The sequence below is a fragment of the Cotesia glomerata genome, linkage group LG3 (assembly GCF_020080835.1).
Source record: "Cotesia glomerata isolate CgM1 linkage group LG3, MPM_Cglom_v2.3, whole genome shotgun sequence".
Taxonomy (NCBI): Eukaryota; Metazoa; Arthropoda; class Insecta; order Hymenoptera; family Braconidae; genus Cotesia; species Cotesia glomerata.
Window position 1 is genome coordinate 11,231 of NC_058160.1, and position 23,243 is coordinate 34,473.

Here is a 23,243-nt window from a genome sequence, read left to right on the forward strand (position 1 = left end):
TTAAAATTATTATTTTAATTTTTCATAGAATTGAGCGTTGAAAAAATAAAAAAGAAAATAACTCTAAAATAAATAAATTCGATGGCACATTTACATGATCTCATTTTAAGTCAAAAATAAACTCGGTATCTTTTTACATATTTCTTTTTATATTTTTATTTTTATTTCACTTAAATTGATGTCTTAACATTAACATTACCATTATTATTATTATTATTATTAATATCATAATTTTAAAAAAATGTTTATATACGAATGTTTTTAATTTTACTTCGTTAGGACGACCGCGAACTTTATTCGCATCACTGAGGGTAGGCACTCGGCGACAATTACCAGCATACAATAATCAATAAATAGTTAATGATTAATAATTACTATAAAAAAAAAAAAATTATTCTAGATAAATTATGAATATCTAAATTTAATTGCATTAAAAAATCAACAGGAAGCGATTTATATTTTAATGCAAACTTTGTCAGGCAAGACGTAAGAATTTTTTTTTTTTTTAGATTTCATTCATAACAACAAATGTAAAAATAAATCGGGTAAAATAGGCCTTCGACCAATTAGGGGTAAAATGGTCTTTTTTTTTTTTAAAAAAATATTCTAAATAATAAATAGGTCATTGAAAGAAACTTGAGACTTTAATTTAGTAATTTTATAAATTTATTAAAAAAATTCGGGGTAAAACGGCCATGGCCTATTTTACCCCATATAATTGTTTTTAATTAAAAAAATCATCTTGCCTTGACTTTCTCACAGTAATAATAATAACAACTATTATTATTATTATCATAATTAAAATTACATCGGTATTTAATTCCTTGAAAATTGATCTATATTAGCGAATACGCAAAGAAGCAATTGACATTTTTATAAACTAATAATAATAATAATAATAATTTTGTACTTTATTATTAATTAATATAACGCACAAGCAAATTTGATTAATATAACAATTATAAATTATAGTAATATTTAATGAAAGCGCCGTTGATTTAAAAATTATTTATTATTATTATTATTATTATTATTATTGTTACTATTACTATTAAAAATATAGTATTGAAAAATAAAAAATAATATAACAATAATGACGAATGGTTAATTTATAAATTTTCAGTCGAGTCATTGGAATGTATAAATCGTACAATAAATTTACGATAAAAAATGTTAAGGGCAAACTCTTGTCGTATTCAGTTATTATTGGTAGTGAGCTTTGTTAATATAACTAACGACTGTACTGAGTCATTCGAGGAAATGGATCAAGAGAAGAATAATAAGTAATGATAGCTGTGTAATCTTCCACGATAACTTCATGGCAGTGTCAATATTTACTGATGAGCGTCATCATTGGCAACAGCATTTATTTATCTTTTTTTTTTTTTCCTTTTTTTAATTTCATATATTGAATTTTCATTTTCCTTTTTTTTACGCTCATCACTCAGATCCTCGGTTAATATCCCGCGAGGTCGGCGAATGTTTGATCCATCTCTTCAGCGATAGCTTTGTACTTACTACGTTCGTTAGTCAGCTCGTCTGTAACATTTTAAGAGGATAGGAAAAATTTTTATTAGTAAGGCACTAAATTGTTAGTTGTTTTTTTTTTTTTTCTAAACTAGAATTCTTAAATATATATGTAAAATGGGACTGATGGTGAAATTTTTATAGTAAAATAATTATTTTTGGTAAAGTAATTCGTAAATGATTGATAAAACTAATAATTAAATAAAGTATTATATGTTTTAAATAAAAAATTTATTACAAAAAAAGGAAAAATGTATGTTCCTGATAAAATTTTCTTTCCAATTTTTTATGAAAACGTAAATTCAATTAACTCGTAAATGACCAAAGATATTTTTTAAACAATAAATTAGATAAGAAAATTTATTTAATTTAAAATAAAAAAGAAAATATATGATTTAAATTTAAAAGAATAAATATTATGATTTTTAATACGAATTTAAAGATAAAAATTATAATAAAAATAATAAAATAAAAGAAAACATTTTTATATAAATAAAACGAGAATTATCTTAAATAAATTGTGTGAGAAAATATTTTTATTAAAATAAAAAATATAGGAAGGTATATAAAAATAAACAAACAGTAATTTTTGTATAATATATTAATTTTAATTAATTATAATAATACAATGAATAGTTTTATTAAATAATCACCATGATTATTGATAAATAGCAATAGTAAATAACAACAATAGTGTAAACAAGTGTTTATTTTTATTAATTATTATTATTTAGTAAAACACTGGTGTAATGATTGCTGTATTGTTTTATTATCTTAGTATGTTGTATGGATATGAGGATGTTGTGCGTTAAATGTTGGATACTAAAACGTTTAGCCAACCAATTCGGTGAAGGTGAGATCCAAATCGTCGCAGATATATTTGTACTTTTCCTTCTCGTGAACCAGTTCGTCTGTAATTTATTTATTTAATTTGATAAAAGTTATTTTTAATTTTGTGATTAATTTTCTTAAAACTTATATGGGAGATTTAATAGAAGCAACCGATAACTTACGAGCGTTATAATTAATTAGCAAAGTCTAAAAAAAGCGAAAGTTAATTAGGCTTTAGCATTATTTAAATTCCATAAAGCTCTTCAAAAGTATTGTCCAATCCGTCGCCGATCGCCTTGTATCTTTCTTTCTCTTCCAACATTTCATCTGAAATATTCAAGTTGTTTTTTTTTTATTCATTAAAGTTGTTAGTAAAAGCTTTATTACTAATATTATTATTAAAAATAAGGATTAAATAAAATAATACGTCAATTTGTCAAAAATTAATATCTAAAAAGTCTGCAAGAATATCCAAAAATTTTTTGTTTTTTATAAACAATTTTTATAAAGAGTTTTGCTGATTTTAGTATCAAATTTTTAGTGAATTTCAATAATTATTTTTTCTCCAAAAAAAATATTAATATATTGTATTGATATAATTATTAAAATACACACAACAACAAAGTCAATAAAAAATAAATTTAAATTGAACCAAGTGCCAATATACAAGGAAGTATACACTTGACAACATAACAAGTATATGACATATATCATCACTGATATCAATAACAGCACAACCAGCATGAGCGAGTAAATTTAAAGTTAAGTATCCGAGTGACATTAATAACATACTCGTTGCTCTATAAACCTCATAATATTAATAATATCGTAATGTAATAAACAATATACAACTAAAGGAGAAGTCATGCTGATGTAGTTTTTTTTTTTTTTTTTTTTTTTCACATGTTATGATATTATGTATACAGCATATTCTATATTCGAAATAACTTAAATAAAAAGTGTCGCAATATAACCGTTACGTCTTGGTCTGTGTTTAAAAAAAAAATATTAATTATTATTATTATAAGTAAATTGAAAAAGCATTAAAAAAATCTTTACTCACCGTTTAATACTCACAAAAAATTCTTCATGCAGGAGAGGGTTAAATTATTGCTCACATGGGGGTTAGTTTAAAAAGTGATTAATAAGAATATAAGAAAAAAAAAAAAAAAAAACAAAAACAAAAATTTCAAAATGAAAATATATATATATATTATAAACAAATTTATAATAGCAAATATTACAATAATATTAGTGGTATTATCATTATTATCGTCATCATCATCATCATCATCTTTATTTATTATTTATCATTAGGTAAATAAACTAATTAATAATTATAATTGAAATTTAAATAGCCATCTACAGGTTTAGTATTATTATAATTATAATTGTCTTTATCTTTATTATTTTTATTTATAAACATAAATAAAAAAATATGGAAGCGAATTACTTTAATCAAAAAGTAAATAATTTGATAATAATTAATAATAATGATTATTAACAGTCATTCATTTATTGTGCTGTGCTTACTTGCTTAGATAAAATAACGGCTTAGTGCCTTTATATTCAATACAATAATAATTTTTTTTCCTAAATAATTTTATTTATATTTTGCAAAAGCAAGAGCTTGATAATTGTCAAATAGTAAATTTTTATTGTAATATTTAATTACACGATCAAATGATATGTCTAAATTAAAAATAGAAACCAATAATTAAAATAAGAAAATTCAAAAATAATAATTAACGAAAAAAAAATATAAAAAACGATTAACGGAATGTCTAAATTAAATTAAATAAAAATTTAATGAGGAATGCATTTGTTTAGATAATTATTCAATTAAACACAACTTATATATATATATATATAAACTCGCGATTTATTATTATTATTATTATTATTATTAGAATTTTAATAATAATGAAAAATTGCCCCGTTTGTTTGTTTGTTTGTTTGTTTGTTTGTTTGTTGCCACTTTTAACAATTCATTCTTGAAATAGTTTTTTAATAAATCATTCATACGATTCATACATGCTGCTCACACAATATGGACGGTGGAGGCTACTTATAGATAATTCATTATCAATTATTATTATTGTTAATTATAACTCTCAGAAATTTTTTCGTCGAATTAATTGATAGGAACCGCCTTGTGCCTTGCTCAGGCTCTGCACCATTCGCCGCGAAAATTAATTTTTATATTTATAATTATTTTCATTATTATTAATTAATAATAATCTTTACTCTTATTTATTATTCCACCGTGGAGATTGTTAATTAAAAAATGTCTTTATCTTTTAAATTAATAAATAAAACAGCAGGTCTACATGTTCTGGATGTCATGCAGGGTAGCTTCCATTTCCTCCTGGAGTAATTTGTTTTTCTCTCTCTCGGCGACGAGGTCGTCTGTAAATATTACTTTTTAAGCACACACTCACCGCACTCGTTTTTTTTTTTTTCGTAATATTATTAATTCAAAAATTAGTTTAGTAATTTAAATCAACAACTAATTTTTATTAATGGGAATCAACACTGGTTAGTGCAAAAAAAACTTTGGTGGGAAATATCAATATTATAAAAATATAAATAATTTTTTTTTTTTTATATATTTTAAAAATTGTTTGAAATATTAAATTGAATTAATAAAAATTACGTACCCTCGAGCCTGTCGACCTCCTTCTGTAACTTTTGAACCGATCTCTCGGCGAACTCAGCACGCGCTTCAGCCTGTAAAATATAATTTATATTTAGTAATAATCGATAAAGCGTTAGTCATTATTATATTAATAATAATAATTAATGAAACATCCAAACAAGTAAGACTTATCTATTTTTAAATTCTTCGGGTAAATTTTTTCATTTAATTGATACAAATGTTGTTTGCTCAATATATAATATTTATAATTGAAAACGTGTTACTCATAATCTCGACTCTGTTGTACTTTATAGAACGATAAAAATTAATAATTAATCATTGATAAGAGCAAAATTTTGAAATAGATAAGATAACTTACAGGTGATTAATATTAACTCAAACGTTAACAAATAAAACATGCAGTTGCTTTTATTATAAAGCTTTTTAACACTTTAAGCGGATTTTTAATAATTATTTTCTTTTACTTGGAGTAATTTTTTGTTTTACCCTTTTTGTTTGAAAAATTATATTTTTTTTTGTTCAATTTTTTCAATTATATTTGATAAAATTCGATAATAATTTTTTATTAAAAATTGAATTTCATTAAATAATTTTTTTAAAACAAAATGTTACCTCCTTAAGCTGACTGTCAAGAATCTTCACTTGTCCCTCAAAGTTTTCCTCTCTTTGTGTCGCCTAGCATTAGTGAAACACACCAGACAAACAAACAAAATAAAACAACAATAGTTAGTAAAATAAAAAGCACTATATTTCTATATTAATATTAAACTTGGAAGAAAAAAAAACTAATAATATGTATTATAATGTTTGATCAGATGTTCTATCACATATGGAGCAGACGTCTAGCACGGTTTTCTATTCTCTTCTAGATTAAATTCAATTCTAACGTGGGTTAATACATTAGATAGAAAAAAAAAAAATAAAACTTTTGTTAAGAGTTATGGCAGTTGCAATTAATATTATTATAAATTTAAACAATATCGTTAGGCGATCAAACACCGTGCAAAGTAGGCACTTGTTTGTACCTCCTTTAGACGAGTGGTCAGGGTCTTTATTTGGTTCTTGTATTCCTCCTCACGTTGATTTGCCTACATCGTACAAGTTTTAGTTTATAAATTTTGTTTTTTGATTTTAAACTTTAATTAACCGGAATTTCGGTAACTCGGAATAAATTTATTTAAAATTTTTAATCAATAAAGAAATAATATTTCATTCAATTTTTTTCATTTAAAGGAATTTATTTATTTATTTTTTTTTTTTTTTTTTTTTTTACCTTCTCTTCTGACACCTCCAAAGACTTGAGGTTGTTACCGACAACACGTAGCTCTTCTTCCAATTCAACGATTTTTCTGAAAGAAAAAAATTTATCAATATTTTTGTTTTTATAAAAAAAAATGAAAAATTTTTGGATCATGTTTCGATACAAAAATTTAGACACGTAAAAATTAAATGATGATAAAAAAATCATGCAAAGCAATTAAATAACTTACGATTCGGAAAGTTCATTTTTTTCCTCGGCGCGCTCAAGATCTTGTTCCATCATGACTAGTTTCCTTGCAACCTATGGTCATCAGCCAACACATCATGCAAAGCATTTACAATAAATAAAATGAAATAAAAACATTTTTAAAAAATAAATAAAATAAAATAAAATAAAATCATGCAAAAATTGGCTGCTTCCTGAATTCATTGATAGTCCTGCTGAAATAATTAGTAATAAAATAAAATAATAAAAATCACAGGGTCGCAATCCATCAACAATTAGGAGAATATTTAATTTTAATAAAATGGAATAAGCAACAACGTCAATTAGACAATCAGTAATTAAACACAATCGATCAATGGAAAACGATTCTTACGATTCTCCAGCTTCGGCACGTTCCTCAGCACGCTCGAGATCTGCTTCAACCATAGCCAATTTACGGGCGACCTAGTTTAATAAATAATTTCCTTTATTCTTTTACTGTTTAGCTTTTATTGAGTTTATTCATTTGTATTTCTAGTTCAGTTATTGTTATTGTCATTAACTGATAAATTAAAGCCAACTTTGTATTTTTTTTATTTAGCATTCTAATTATTCGACAGAAATGTAATTTTTTTTTCCAATCATTTATTTATTAAAAAAAATTCTTCCATTAGAAATTACAAAAACCTAAATTAAATTAAAAATATACATTACAGATAATAAAAAATGACAATTTTTTTTAGATAGTTATATTTTTAAATATTGAATTTTTTCACAAAAAAAAATTATTAGACTTAAAAATTGGCTTTAATTTATCTAAAAAAAAAAAAAATCTATAAACCACTCAGATGCAATTAATTTAAAAAATCCAGGAGACTAAATTGTTATTATCGAAAACAATTCAATGATTAAAAGCTCACACGTTAGTCCTATTAAAAAAAAAAAAAATTAGTATTAAAAATCGAATTGTTCCTTGATGATACCTGTTACCATTAAATTATAAAAAATAATATTCTCTTATCTATCTAGTTATTTAACAATTTTATATAAATGTAAATATTTGTGGCCTATTATTGATAGTAAAATAAGAAACAAAAAAGCCCGACTTGCCTCTGTTTCGTAGCCCACTCGTGAAGACGTCAATCAAGAAAATAAAGTATCATAAAAAATCTCATTGCAAAAATATATATGTATATATTCGTAAATATAATTAGCCCGCTTGGTATTGAAAATAAAAAAGCAATCACAGCACAGCAGTAAATAAAATCGAAAATTTTGTTTGGCAACAGGGAATTGAAAAAATTTCACAAACACTTAATTTTTTAGGCCACAAATCTATCAATCATAATTTATAATTTTCCATGTTAGCACGATCTCGCAGTATTTAAAATATATATATATATATATTTTATATTAAATTCTATGTATATATATATATATAATAGCGACAATAATTATTATAAATCTATTAAAAGTTCTGGCGACAATCAATGTCGTCATTTAACCATAAATATCCCCATGAATATTAATTAAAAATAAAACTGATAATAATTTTAATAAAAAGAATTATTTTCACTCCACAAGCACCATTTTTTTTTGTTTTTTTTCTTTTTTTTTTTGAAATATTAACCGTAATACCCGCACAAAATATTGACACGCAATCACTTTCTCAGCAAAATTAGCACCAGAACAAATTTATTATTTTTGATTTTCATATCGGACTTTAATTATTTAAAAAAAAATTAAACTAAATAATAATAATAATAATTCACAGCCTTGACAAAAACTGACAACTGGAAAAAATAATTAAAAAAAAAATATTTGCTGTCGATTGATGAACAATTAGCTTCGAAGAAGTTTTACGAGAGAAATCTGAGCGAGGAACACACAATACAAGTAGCGAGTTATTAGGGTTATATTATAGGCACTTTGCTATCGACTAGGAACCATCATCATTATTTGGATTGTTGGTGTTATTATTATTATTGTTGTTGTTATCATGATTATTATAATCATTGTTATTATCACTGCAGTCACGTGAGCTTGTAGGTTCTCGAACCTCATCGTATTTCTTGTCGGCCTCTTCAGCTAAGAATCTAGCCTCCTTCAGCTGGTTCTCAAGAGCATCCATACGCTCTTCGTCTGCCAAGCTTCTGTTCTCGAGTATTTTCCGGGCGCTATTTTATTATTAATTTAAACAAAATACAAATTTAAGTATCATATTATAATAATTTAATTTAATTTATATTATTATTATCTATTAAATATTTGTTGCGGCGTCTCTGCTCAGCTGCTGATGATGAACCTGTTTAATTTTTCAACTGATCAATTTAAAAAAAACTAAAAATTGATTGATTGAAAAATTAAAAAAAAAATTAAAAAAAAAAAAAAAAAAAAAAATGATCAATTATCGCAAAACCCACCTCCTCGTACTTCTTATCCGCCTCTTCGGCGATTAACTTGGCCTGTGCAAGCTGTTGTTCCAGAGCAGAAACTCGGTCATCCTCCATGTTTGTACGATTTTCGAGAGCCTTGCGTATCCTAATTATTTTTTTTTATTAACTTACTCTTAATTATTTACGTTTAATAATACCAAGCGTTGTAAGGTAAATTATAATTAATAATTATTGTATATTGTGCTTAAAAAATTCATTACTGACTATTTATAGAAGAAAATACTTTTACTGATGATAGTAATGATGATGCATCGGTATTTTAATTGATCAATTTAATAAGGAATTTCAGAAATTATTTACACAACACACGTTTGCTTAAACCCATTCGACCGGATGCTATCACAATTAATTATTTATTTTATTTTATTAATTATTTATAGTTTTTTATTTTATTTAAATGCTTTTGCTTAATAGTTCAACGTTCCTTTCAACGCTTGTCATTATTAATGAGAATTTCAAGACTATTTTCTTTTAAATAAGTTTAGAAATAATAATAATAATTATTATTATTATTATTTATTCTTGGGTGAAAAAAATTAAAGTTTATTTATTAATAATTTCTATATTTTATAGATAATTTTTCATAAAAATATTGATCATAATTAAAATTTTCTCATCTTCTCTTTTGTTCTACTTTTTTTTTATTATTAATTTTACATTCATAATTAAGCTTTAATTAATAATTATTATTATTATTATTATCATCATCATCATTAAGTATTAATTATTAAAAAGAAAAAAGAAATAGTTTTGAAATAGATAATTAATTAAAACTAAAATTAAACTTCCTTCGTTCAATGACCAATATTCATGATTTTCATGATAAAGTGAATAGGGAAAAAAAAATATTAAAAATTAAAAGTCTCAACTAGCATAATAACAGAAAAAATATCACGATGATTTAGATAACCTTGTTGGTTTACGATAGTGTCATCCACATCCCGGTGAATCACCGGTACGTTTGCTTTTATATATATATATATAGTAATAATAATAATAGTAATAATCCGTACAAGCACTCTTTACTGGCTCATTTAATATTTACAATATCCATACGGCATACATACTTGAAACGTGACAAAATAAGAAAAAATAAAAATAAAATATATACTAGGTGGAATGAGTGTAGTGAAAGGCATGCAGAAAAATGATAGCTTGGTCACAGAATGAAGGGCATCTTCTATTAAACTTTACGCATCATCAACGAGGCGTATTAAAAAAACTGTAAATCACGTATTTTTAGATTTTAGATTCATCAATAGAAGTTCAATATCTAATAAACAAGAGCTTTAACGATCTCGACTCTATTAACCGTTTAATTGATAATCATAATCAATAACGTCTACTCAGCTTGTTGCTCATTGATTCGGTAAAGGTCACGGTCTATCATACGGAAAATTAATTTGCTTGAATAAGCTATAAAAATATAACAACTTCTCGTTATTTTAAACTCTTGTTTGATAAAAACATTAAACCTCCTTTACTTGTGTAATTTATCATTTTTTAATTAATTATTAATTATTTCTCACCGTTCGCTCTCATCGGCAGCTTGAGAAGCTTCTGCAAGCTTAGCAGTTGCGGTTGCTAAACGCTCCTCAGATCTCTCAAGATCTTCCTCGAGCAGCTGGATACGACGGTTGAGGGCTGCTACTTCTGATTCAGCCTAAAAAAATAAAATAAAAATACAAATATATTTATTAATTATTTATTTTGTTTATTAATATTAAAAGAGTTTGAATTTTACTCGCAAAAAATTAAAAAATTTTTGTTTAAATTATTTTTCTTATATTTAAATATTTTATTTTATTTAAAACATAAAAAAGAATCTTATTAATTATTCCCCTTCTCTTTATCGCCTATTCGTAATAGAATAAAAGTTTAGCGAATCGTAACAACCACACCCTATTTTATTGTTAACTAAAACATCAGTACAAGTGGTTTAATCACGTAATTTCTCTTTTATAGCAAACGAATCAGTCCGGACATCCGTAATGTATTTTAGTCGTGACAACTATTATACGCTCGTTAGTTTATCGTATTTTTTGTATGGTTTTAAGTACATTTCAATTTTAATTATTAAAAAAAAAAAAAAATAAACAAGTAAGGTACTGGTACATAATTAACTGGGCGAGCGATGAGCTAATAAATGCATTTATAAATATATACGCTCGAAAAATTATGCAACTATATGGCCTATTAAAGCTAAAGTTAAACATTAGCCGAGCAGAGCAGTGATGCCTCCGGCTGATTATTACAATACTACGTGATAACGTGAACAAAATTAGAGCCAATTCACATGATGATGAATAGACGTGTCGCCTCTCTAAGTTCAGTTACCTTTTAGTTTAGTTTGTTTATTAGTTAATAGTTAATAGTTGATTATTAAATGCTCGCAAATCTATTGCGACAATTGGCCTTACAATATCTGTGTTAACTTTCTGAAACTACAATTGTATTGAAATTGAGAAAGGAAAAGAAAATAAATGAATCAATTTATCAACATCAGAATTTAAAATATCAATCACGTCAATTACTAAATAATAAACTCAATTGTAATCATAATCATCAATCAAATTAGTTATTAAATAAAGATGTCATTTAGACATTTGTGATACATGTGTAATAAAAAGTAATGTCTTGATTATTAATATCACTTAAAATATTTCCTTTTTTCGAGTTTGATTCAAGTATTATTATTGTCGACTATACATTATTTGACAATATAATTTTACCAATAATCATAATAATATTGATAATTAAAAAAATTTTTCAATCTTTTTTTTTTTTGCAAAATATTTGTCATTATAAAATTGGAATTTAACTTAAATGACAAATATTTAAAATAATTACGTAAGTGTGACCTCGAATTATTTACATGACCAATACATTTAATGTACAAGTGTATAAAAATATGTTGATAAATATGGATGCATATGTGTATATATTTAAGAGACCGGTAGGTAAGTTGTTGGGTCAAGTTCCGTGGGTTTCATCATCCTCTCCTCGATCTGCAGTTGTGTATGTGTAATGAAAGAGAAAGAAAATATATTTACAATAAATAGTATAAATAGTTTTCTGTATATAGTAGTGAGAGGGGTAATGTTAAGACGTAATGTAATAAAATACTGTCATAAGATTCTTCTATAGGTTTCACTTGTACCACATTGTAATCCTTTCTAAATACATGACTAAACTATTGATTTTAATGGTATTTTGACTGGATACATTTATAACAAACGATAAGACATCGACTAAAACACTAACAACGTTATAAATTTCTCGAATATAACATTTTACAGTCGAAGAAAAATTTAAATCAATGTTCTTTAATAATGATAAATTATAATACTAAGATCAGTAGACATCTGACCATTCATAATTTCAATAAATAAATGAATTAGCACTAAGAAAATGCTTAAAAAAAATAAATTCATAGTTTTTATATACAAAAAATTACTTTATATATATATATTTTTTTTTTTTTTTTTTTTTTTTTTTTTTTAATAATTTGGTTAGAAAAAAAAAATTCTTTCAAAACAAAAATATCAAATAAATAAATTTTTACACATAAAAATACAAAACTCTAAAATATAAAAGATAAAAGTTAAAGTATGAATTAACCAGAAAGGTCAAAAAATTTAACTCCAAAAGTAATTACAATAATAATCATTTTAAAAAGTGCTATCAGGTGTTTTGAGCAAGCAAAACTCGACAAACGCGCTTGCGTGTAAATGCGTGACCAATTACAAGCTGTGATTACTAGATTCCACGGTTCACGAGCAAAGCCGGTTGAGTTAGCTTCCTCTTCCAGGTAGTCACAATTTCATTATATTCCACTTGATATATAATAAATAAATCTCAATCGCTTAAAAATTCAACATTTTCCCTAAAACTTTTATAAAAATAAATCTGAATCCGAACTCGAGGTCAAGTTTACACACCGTTCCTAAAAATCAATCATATAATTCAAAAATTTTATGTATATATCGCCATTAAAATTTCCCCATCGAAAGTAAATAAAAATCGCCCCTCCCCCGAAACAATGTATCTGCTTGGAGACTCAACTCGATCGATTTTTTCAAACACAGACGCCGTTAATTTTCAATTACCTCAAGGATAAGAATAAAACATTAACAAAAAATATAAAATTGTTAATAATAATAGTAATAATGATAATAAAAAAATAAATAAAATAAAAAGTAACCCTAAAATAAAAAAAACTCACTTCCTCACGTCGCATCACTTCCACTTGCAACCTTTTCTGATACTCATCACACTCATCCTTATATTTTTCCATTTCCTCTTTAGTCTGTCGCATTTTCTTCTTGAGAACATCGAGGATTGTGCCTTGCACTTGCATCGCCATTATTTTATATTTATAATTTAATAATAATTAACAATGTATGTTATTTTTTATTCCAATTGCAAGCACTTGGAACTTGTCACTGGCAGAGTCGCGGTCAAAACACCGGAATTGTTGGAAAAAAAAATATTTTATTGTAATAGCAATCTCTCTTCCAGCTAACTATTGAATTATTTTATACTAATCGCTGTTAATAAATCTATCGGAATGTATTAAAGTATATTATTAATATAACTATTATTATTTATTAAATAAACGATGGAATGTTTGAAAGGAATAAAAGTCGACTATACTCCAAACCGTCGACCACTGACTGATTTCGGCTTAAGATGGCGGACTCCAGCTATCGGACGCCAAGCGCAAGCGCACTCTCAGTTTTAAAGTAGTTACCGCGCATCACGACTTTGGCGTCACAAAAAATAGTTCGAGAAAATATTTACAGCGATTTTTTAAACCATTTGAATTTAATGCTCGCGGATAGTTATAAATTAAAAATTGTCCATTAGAGCCCATTTGTTAATTTGTGATCGGTGAATTTATTTTTAAGGAGTTATTTATTGATAAGGATCCAGCTGCTAGGCAGTGCCGCGGTGGCATGCCCGGAAATACCGCGCCCGTCATGTGCGCGCCCATCGTTTGAATTCTCGACAATTCGAACATTGTTCCGACTTTTTCTGTTTGTATTTTATTTTATACTATTTACATATGATGATGATGATGATTATAATTATGGATGGTTAATGTGTAATGCGCTTTACAGTACATCAGTATACTTGGTGTAATTGTAATGAATGGGGGATATGTAATAATGATAAAATAAAAAACATATGTTTGTAGATTTTCTGTGTAGGTGTTGTGTGGGTTCTTCTGCTAGATTTTTGATGTGCGTTTTATATTAAAAAATTTTTATATTTAGATTCTGTTAGATTATTATTTTTTATGAAAGATTACATCATCGTGTAATTAATATTGCTCCATTTAATCAAGTGATTCATTGCTATTGTGAATTTACAAATTCTTATTGTATGAATAATTTATTTAAAATGAAATTTTTTGATTTAAAGAATTTTTAGTTAAAATTTTTTATTTTTAAAGAAAATCTTATGAATAAACTGTCGAGTTTTTTAAAACAACAATTAAAGTCTGATGATGGAAAAAAAAAAAAATTTTTTTTTTTTTTTTTTTTTTTTTTTTCAATTATATAAAAATTAGTGATAAGTGATAAGAGTAATTTAACTTTATCTCAACCAACCCATTTATTAAGGGGAACTAATTACCAGCAATTAAAAAAAAAATTAATCTTTATATTCTTAATTATTATTTGATAAAATAATACTTTTACTTTCCTAAAATTAAAGCTTCTGATTATAGAAAAAATTTAATTACAAGTCTAAAAATTTTAACAACAAAAAAAAATAATTTTTTTCTATAAATATTTAATTAAAAAATCTCAAATATTTGAAAATACCTATAGAACGGTCAATAATTTCTATGCATAACAATATTAAAAAATATGTTGTTCCTTTTCCTTTTCCTTTCATGACTTATTTTGGGTCGTAAAGCTGTGGTAAGAGGCAACAGCGAGGCACTTTTAAACATCCTCTCATCTGGATTGCAGCCAAATATATTAAGAATAATACCGAGTATTATTCAAAGAAGAATAATAAAAAATCATAAAGGCAGGCCCATTGCAGCATTACTCATCATTTTTATTTTTTCCTCGAAATATTCCATTAAAATTCACGAATTATTTACTCATCAATTTTGTTTACAAATTTAAAAGAGACTCTAGACCACTTAACTTTGTTATCAATATAATTTAAGGTCAATGTTAATTTTCGAGTTTTTTGTTGTTAAAAATTAAAGCTAAAAATACTCAAATCGGAATTTATAAATAATAATAAAGATTTAATAAATAATTTTAGAGCACGTATAATATTCTCGAACGATCTTACGCAAGTACCCACGTTATATATATATTTTAAAGTCACTGGATCAAGTTGGTTTGAATATTTTTAGCTCGACATTACAAAATACCAGATGTACAAGAATCAACCTCTAATGTAACTATTCTCTTTTATTTATCTCACTAAAAAAAATAATCTAAATTCAAATAAGTTATTCCGGTACGTATTTCGATTCCCGTAACGCATTTGTAGAAAGTACTTGGCATTCAAATTGAACGGTATTTAGCGAAACCGTTGCCGATTCACAGACTAGTGACATTATTACTAACACACTTATTATAAAATTTATATTAATTATTTATTATAATATTTAAATTGTTTTTACAAATTCAAAATATCTGGTAAATATTTTATTCAAGTACTAGACATTTGAATTTGATTTATTTAAATAAATCAATATTATCAAAAATCATCAGATAAAAGTGTGAGTGTACCAACTTAAACTATATATAAAAAAAAAAATCATAAAATAATTAAAATTTTAATTTTCACGCTTATACCTAGTTTTTAGGAAAATAATTATAATTAAAAATTAAAAAAAAAAAAAAAAAAAAAAAAAAAAAAATCTTAATAACTCCAATAACCAAAACCACGTGACTCTCCACGTGAGAATTAAAATGACTCAGCCGAATGAAAAACCTCAAATAATTACCCTTTTAAGCTGATTGCCCATGATGTTCTGAAGCTCATTTCTGATAAGGCTGAACTTCATCATAGTGTCGCTGGAGAAAATCGAGGAGCCAAAAGCGAGTCCTGGATAATCAGCGCATCTCTTCCTCCTCCTGGCCTCTCTCTCAGCGGTGACTTCAGTCCTCTCACTGGGACACCTAAGTTTAGCAAGTTCTACCAACTCAGGGTCTTCTTCATTGGGCGCTTCATCATCAGAATGACCGTCACCACGAGCCCTTGCGACCGCGTGCTCAGGCTCGGGACTACTTGACCCTTTTAGCTCATCAAAATCAAAATCAAAATCAAAATCATCAATCCTTTTGTTATCACTGTTATTAGTTGTATTATTGCTATCTCTATTGTCCTTGACTTGTAGGTTAACCCTGCGGCGAGCCAGATCGTTATCAGTAGACTCGTTTTTATCTTTGGTCCGGCCACACTGCGCGGGCCTTAATTCGAGCAAATCAACAGATTCGTCCAACTGTCCTGAAAGGTTGCTGGCATCAGGACAAGGATGGTCCAAAGATACTGTGACTGACAAAGTGACAGACTTTTGGCACTTGTCATCTGGTTCAATAAAATTCTCTATTTGTGTAAAATTTTTATCAACAGCAACAGGGCCACACTGCGCGGGTCCTCTGTTGGATATGTCGAGTCTTCTTCTGGTCGCGTGTCGTGGATGATGTTGGTGCCCACGTCGCCGTGTGGTTGACGTTAATGTTTGATCCATATTTTTTTCAGTATTTTTTTAAATGATTTTTATTAATATATTACGTTTAGCAAACTTGATTGACAATATTTATAGACCAGGTGTCCAGGTGGTGTAAATTCAAACAACAACAACAACAACAACTAAAAAAAACAACAATAACAATAACAAACTATAAAGTAATACCAACAATAACAATAGGAAGAATCTCCCTATCAACCTAGTGACCCAGCGAAATTAAAACACCCGCTGTAATGCAATCTCCGGCAGCTCGAAGGCGCACTGCTACCACTGCACCAGAATTGTTAACGCCATTTTGTAGTCACTGTCTCTCTTTATTTTCCTTTCTTTGTTTCTTTCTGGTACTCTGGTTAAGTATCTTGTATCTGATCACGCATTTTCAGCTGTTAAAATTGTGTTGGGAGATTACATGGACACGATTGTCGACCCCCCCCTTCCCCTGCTTGGAACTTTCCTGACTTGTCAATGCTCAAAACGGGCAGCACGACTTGTCCACGCATCACTGTGTGCGTGTAACATCTCTCACGCTGTAATACCCTAATACCTTCCGACATCCCCTCCGGAGCACCAACGTGGTGGTAATTATTTAATACTCGCGCCCTGACTCGGATTTCTTTTGAACTAATTGTTGATGCTCGGTTGGTAAAAATTAACTGAGGGCGCCACTTTATGGCTGGTCAATTGCGATTGTGGTTATTGGAGTTTATTTAAGTTTTTATTGTGGAAAAATATATAAAAAAAAAAAATTTCAAATTTTCGTACGGCTATATTATCGAAAATTTTTAAATCTTTAACTTAAAACTAGGTATGTATAAAAAATGATGGACAAATTTTTTAATTATTTACTATTACTCCTAGTATTTTTTAAAAAATTTAAGAATCAATATTATTTAATAATTTTTCTAAAAAAAAAACTTAATTTTTTGCGAGTAAATTAATTAATAATAACTTTAAGTAAAAAAGTAAAACTTACATTCTGAAGAGCTTTATCTTTCTCTTCTAATTTAGCGTTAACTTGCATGAACGCTTCTTGGGTTTGATCGAGATCATTTTCGATAGTTTGGATTTTCTTCTGGAGAGAACGGGCTTCTTCTTCGGCCTAATAAAATAAAAAAAAAAATCATAATAATCTGATAATCGAGGAAAATTATCCTACGTTGATTTTGCATTGTATATTTTTATATAATTTAATATAATAACCTTTTCAGCACGCGCGTTAGCATCGCGAGCCTGTTGTTCACACAACAGGGCGCGATCCATCGCGTTGTCCTTCTCCAGCTTCATTCCCTGCATTTTCTTCTTGATCGCGTCCATGGTTTATGCTGTTGTTTTACCTCTGAAAAAAATAAAATTTATTTCGAAAAATAAAATAAAAATGATATTTATAAAAAATTTAAATATTTGGAGGAGAACTGGATTTATTTATAATTAGAAATTAGAAAAGTTAGTCGCAGACTAATAATAGAAATAGAAAAAGGTCTTGGCTGTATTCGAACCCGGGCTGGCTGATGAAAAATATCAAGTTAGTTTTTATATTGTAAATATTTAAATTGTAAATAATTAAATTACAAGTCAATAAAGTAGATCTAATGGGGTGAGAGAATTTGAAATATTAGTATTATATGAGATCATGGCTAACTGAAAAGGTAAGAAGGTGAGAATCCGATCCAAGAAGGTCAATTCCTTGTGTGTGTGTGTGTGAATGATGCTAAATATAGCCCGTACAATCCAATATATATTTTTCTATATTTCTATATTATTTTTTAGTTTTATTACGGGCGGAAATTTTTAACTGGCTATAAATAAAGTTTAAATATGATATCGAAATTAATGTTATTATTATTATAAATAAATAATGTAGATCGTTTTTGGTTAGCGGCAAGTTACTCGGTGAGTCTAAATTGCGAGGGTAAGTTATTTTTACTTTGGCAGAGGGTGGAGGTATACCACAGACATGTCAGATACCACCACCGAACCTTTTCGGGCGAACCAGAATATTATTTAACGCTCTTATGATCACCTAGAGGTGTTTTGTTACATTTTATTTATTGTTATTCTTTAATTTGTTTGATTTTTTTTCTCATAAAAATTTAATTTTAAAAGCAAAAATTAGTATAATAATATAAAAAATTAGTATAAAATTTTTACAATTGAGAAAATAATTTCTTTCAATAACAAAAAATAAAATAAAATAAAATTAATAAATAAATGAAAATTCTGAAATGTTAGTGAAAAATAAAAAATACACATTGATTCACTCACGTTTGTCGAAAAAAAAATTAATAAATAGAAAATCTGTTGAGTAGATGCTTCTGTGATGCACGTTGATTCACAACTGATGTTACTAATGGCAATAATCGTGAAAGCTTTACCGTCGAAATCACTCGAAATATCCCTCCTCTGTTTCCTCCTCAGAAGATTTGTTCAAAAAAAGCCTAGAGAATTCTTCGGGATTCGACGCCAATGTTACCAGGAGTAGCCTCAGCCTCTCTGCCCCTTGGCCCCTCAAGAACTTGGGCTTGCAACCAAAACCAAGATCTACGTGCAACAACATACGCAACAAAATGTATCTTTAGACGCTTAATCATGAAGATGGAGATGGAGATGGAGATGGAGATGGATAAAACACACCGTGGCTTAAATTATTTTATTTATCATTCGGTTTAGTTTATGGAATTTGGGAATTTAGTGGGGAGCTTTTTATTTTTTCCTCATAGAAATCATTAACGACCTACTTTTCGGTACCAATTTTAAAAATGAAACCCGAGACTCTGTTTTATTTACCAATATCTGCTCATTTTTCTAATAATAATAATCAAAACAATTCCAGTTTAAAATTATAATTATATCAAACCTACTATATTTTCAGTTAAACTTTGATTCATTTACTATATTATTTATCTTTACTTTATTTTAATTGTAATTGTAATTATATTATATTACATTATATTATGGCCATACATGGCCAAAATCGGTAAAGAGAAAGTCCGAGTATGTATAAAAATAACCATTAAAAAGAGCAAGAAAAAAAAAAAAAAAATAAACCAAAGGTCATTTGGATAATAGTGTATGACGATGACGGTGACGATGTTTGTTATAAATTCGCGGTCACTGACTATTTTGGCTTTTATTTAGTATATGGGGTTTCCTTTCCTGATTGCCTTGGCTCCTATGGATGTCATGGTCAATATATCTTAGTCAGCTCGTTAGTTTATTCCTTAAAAGAAATCCACCAACCAGCTTTTATCCGCTCTCGATTATAAATAAATCAATAATTTTATTTACTTTTACGTTTATTTGATTTTTTTATGGAAATAATCCTGGATTATGAACCTGAAAATTTATTGAGATTATTTTGGTCCTTTAAAGGAAACACTTAATTACTATTTAATATTTATACTGAATATTTTTAATGCAATCTTATTTTTTTTAATTGAAAAATAATCCAAATTTTTTCAACTTTTGATTGTTTTGTTCTAATAAGTTGATTTAAAGATTTTGAATTAAAGAAATTTAAATAATTACAATTTAAAAACTATATTTTAAAAATATAATAATTATAAAAAAAATGTAATATTTTAAAAATTTTTCCTCAGAACATCTAATTTATCTATAAATATTAAATTGTTTATTAATTTCACTTGAATTATAAATTAAAAAAATTTTTAAGTTTTTTAGTACTATTTAACAGAATAAATTAGGTACTAGAAAGTTTTAAGAAATTTCAACAAACGGAGCTACTTTTTAAGCTCAAAAAAAAAGCTTATTCATATTATTTGTGTTCGATCCACCAACTGAAGATGCTTAAAAAAATGTTGTTGATATATATATCTATAGATATCGAGCACAGGGAACAACTCGAAAAGCTTACCATCAGTCAAAAAAGTTATAAAGTTTGAGCATCGGTTCTAAGATGGCTCTGTAGTATACCAACATTATAGCTGTTGGTTTGCTAATTTTACACCTCGTCTAAGAATTAGCAACGTGGTATTAATGACCTTAATTAATCGATAAGTCTCGAAAATAAAAATAAAAAAATAAAAAAAAAAAAAAACGTAGTCTATCGTTAAATTTTTACAACTTGGTAATTTTAAATCGCAATCGTGTATTTTATTTAAAAACTTTTAAATTTGAATAACTTGTTAATGAATTAAGGTAAACTTTTTCGGCCTCAACTGACATCAGTTTAATTATAATCGCTATAGTAATTAATATTAAATACTTTTGAGTTGATAAAAAAAATTGATTATGTATTTTTGATTGTTAAATATTTATTGTAAAAATTAAAACATTTCTTATAGATTTTTATATTTGAATCGAAAAAACTGATTAGCATAACAATGTTAGTTTAAATTGGAATAAAAAAAGGAAGCACGTCACTGCTGTACAATACATGAAATTTTTATCGAAAACTCATCGATCAAAGGACCGCAATTCAGGACAATGTAAACCTTGTGAAACTGTAAAATTTTTCGCCATGATCGATTGGACTAGATTCTCTTTTTATGTGTTTCCATCTTTTTTCCTCCGCTCTTTTATCCATCCACTTGGGCAATCTCTCAACCTGGCTCTCTCACACACACACATTCAAAGTTATATCTATAATACAATGTATGTACATTTCCATTACACTGTACGGTATAGTGCTTGGTAACACATATAATTGACGCGCATCACTCATCTATTGATCTTCGATTACAAACTTGATACTCACGCCCATACTTATTACTCAATATTCCCATCTTGAAACCGCTTTTACTTTTTTACTTGTTGTTTTGCTTCGAGATTGCAAATCAATAATTTCTATAAACAAACAGATTCAATCATTAATCCTTATAAGTTAATATGTTTGATTTTTTTTTTTCGTTCAAGAGTTTTTTTATTGCAGCGAATTAAAATTAAAAAAGTCACCGGACATTTGTTTTAAGCAACTACTTTTTATTATTCAGGGATAATTTTGGTCAACCCAAAAATGTCCTGAATAATAATTAATGAATTTGTTTAAAGTAGTCGCCAGGGCAGTAAGCCAACACAACCCTAATAATTATCATCCCTTTTATTCGTTCCACATAAAAATTTTGTTCTGACAGCTGTCACTCATTAAAATCACGCCTATATCTCGAAACGTATTCACATACGAAAAAAAAAAAAAAAAAAAAAAATATCTAAATATTAACATTGATACTTTTTCTTTCTATTTGTACAATCATCATCATTATGAATATTATTATTATTATTAAAAGTAATATTAATAGATTTGTATACACAGATTAACAATTGAAATGTCCGATATTTAAACTCACTTGTTTTCACTTAACATGGATTATTGAATTGTCAATTATTAAAACCGCATCGAATCGCCCCGCAAATTCAACTGGGGTTACTTTAAATTATTATCCGGGGTTTGGTTTGGATGAAAACCTTCCAATAAAGACGTTTCATATCAATATCAATATCAAACATTGATACATTAAAACTTTACAATACTAAATTTATATTATTTTAAAATTGAAAAAAAGTAACCCCAAAAATGGAGGGTCGCTCGATGTGAGAAAAAAAAAATCTAATAGCCGTTCGCGTTGTTCTCCAGTGAATCTAGGGTATATCAAAGTATAAATAATGTATACACACAAAACATAAAACAATGGACAACATAAATTTGAATAATATGTAAATGTTTAAAAGTAAAATAAGTAAAAGCTATAATAAGGGAGAAAAGTTTGGTTTGGTGGTAATAAATATAATAAATATATATCGCAAATATGGGTCGGTCATTTAATTACCGAATAAACTGATTAAATAAAACTATAGCTTCTCTTGATCAATTCAATTACACAGATTTAATTGGCTCCCCTTACCCGACGTATATAACAAAGATTTTACTTTTCCGTAACTCAAAAGCTGTTAATGCGCGTGTAACGATTTTATTATTCTGGCTTTGGAGTAACATTTACAGGCTACAGATGGTCATCTAACACTAACACTAACTACCGCATAAAATATAAAGGTTGATTTTTCGTGACTTGCCAGTAGAGATTAGAGAGACGACAAAATTTTTGGTTCGTGTTCGTATACACTTAATCCCCAATGATTTTGTTGTCAAGCTTCTATTCATTTATTTTAATTGACCGATTTTACGTGTCAAAGCTTTTGATTTTTAGATTATCATCCAAAAACGTTTAGATATAGATTTTTATACATAGAAAAAAAAAATAACAATTTTATTTTTGTAATTTATAAACACTTGATAAACTGTTTGCTGCCCATGCACACGGAAAAAACAAGAAATAATATTAATTATTATTATTATTATTATTATATATTAGAATTTAACTCGATTATTTTAAAATTAAATACATTATAATATTTTGATGGACACCAAAGAAGACCCCTTGGTCAATTGGGTCACTTTGCAAATTTACGACTCTAAACATTATCCATAACGTCCCCAAAAATTATACTTTGGTACAATAATATTGTAATAAAAATAATATCTATCTATAGTGCGGCGGGATAGATATGAGAAATTAATGGCTGTAACGGTATCGGTGATAAATTAATATTTTTGATTGTCCA

The 23,243-nt window shown here is 26.9% G+C and overlaps 1 protein-coding gene across 26 annotated transcripts; it reads right to left on the minus strand.

The window, feature by feature from the left end:
- Window positions 1–1,398: 1,398 nt before the first annotated feature.
- LOC123262056 (tropomyosin Per a 7.0102) lies at window positions 1,399–19,083 on the minus strand. Of its 26 annotated transcripts, XR_006508847.1 has the most exons (11): window positions 18,930–19,083; window positions 17,868–18,003; window positions 17,641–17,766; window positions 10,468–10,601; window positions 8,542–8,659; window positions 6,877–6,947; window positions 6,291–6,366; window positions 6,043–6,105; window positions 5,019–5,088; window positions 2,541–2,685; window positions 2,413–2,438 (listed from the first exon to the last, which is right to left on the minus strand). XR_006508847.1 is itself a non-coding variant. In XM_044724050.1 (10 exons), exons 2-10 carry the CDS (start codon window positions 17,979–17,981, stop codon window positions 1,457–1,459), a joined length of 855 nt encoding a protein of 284 aa, XP_044579985.1. In that variant the 5' UTR covers window positions 17,982–18,003; window positions 18,930–19,083; the 3' UTR covers window positions 1,399–1,456. The 26 variants fall into 26 exon arrangements, 20 of the variants coding, with proteins under 20 accessions (XP_044579985.1, XP_044579988.1, XP_044579979.1 ...); XM_044724050.1 differs by lacking the exons at window positions 2,413–2,438; window positions 2,541–2,685 and adding an exon at window positions 1,399–1,539; XM_044724053.1 differs by lacking the exons at window positions 2,413–2,438; window positions 2,541–2,685; window positions 6,043–6,105; window positions 6,877–6,947; window positions 8,542–8,659 and adding exons at window positions 1,399–1,539; window positions 5,630–5,692; window positions 6,508–6,578; window positions 8,906–9,023.
- Window positions 19,084–23,243: the final 4,160 nt, after the last annotated feature.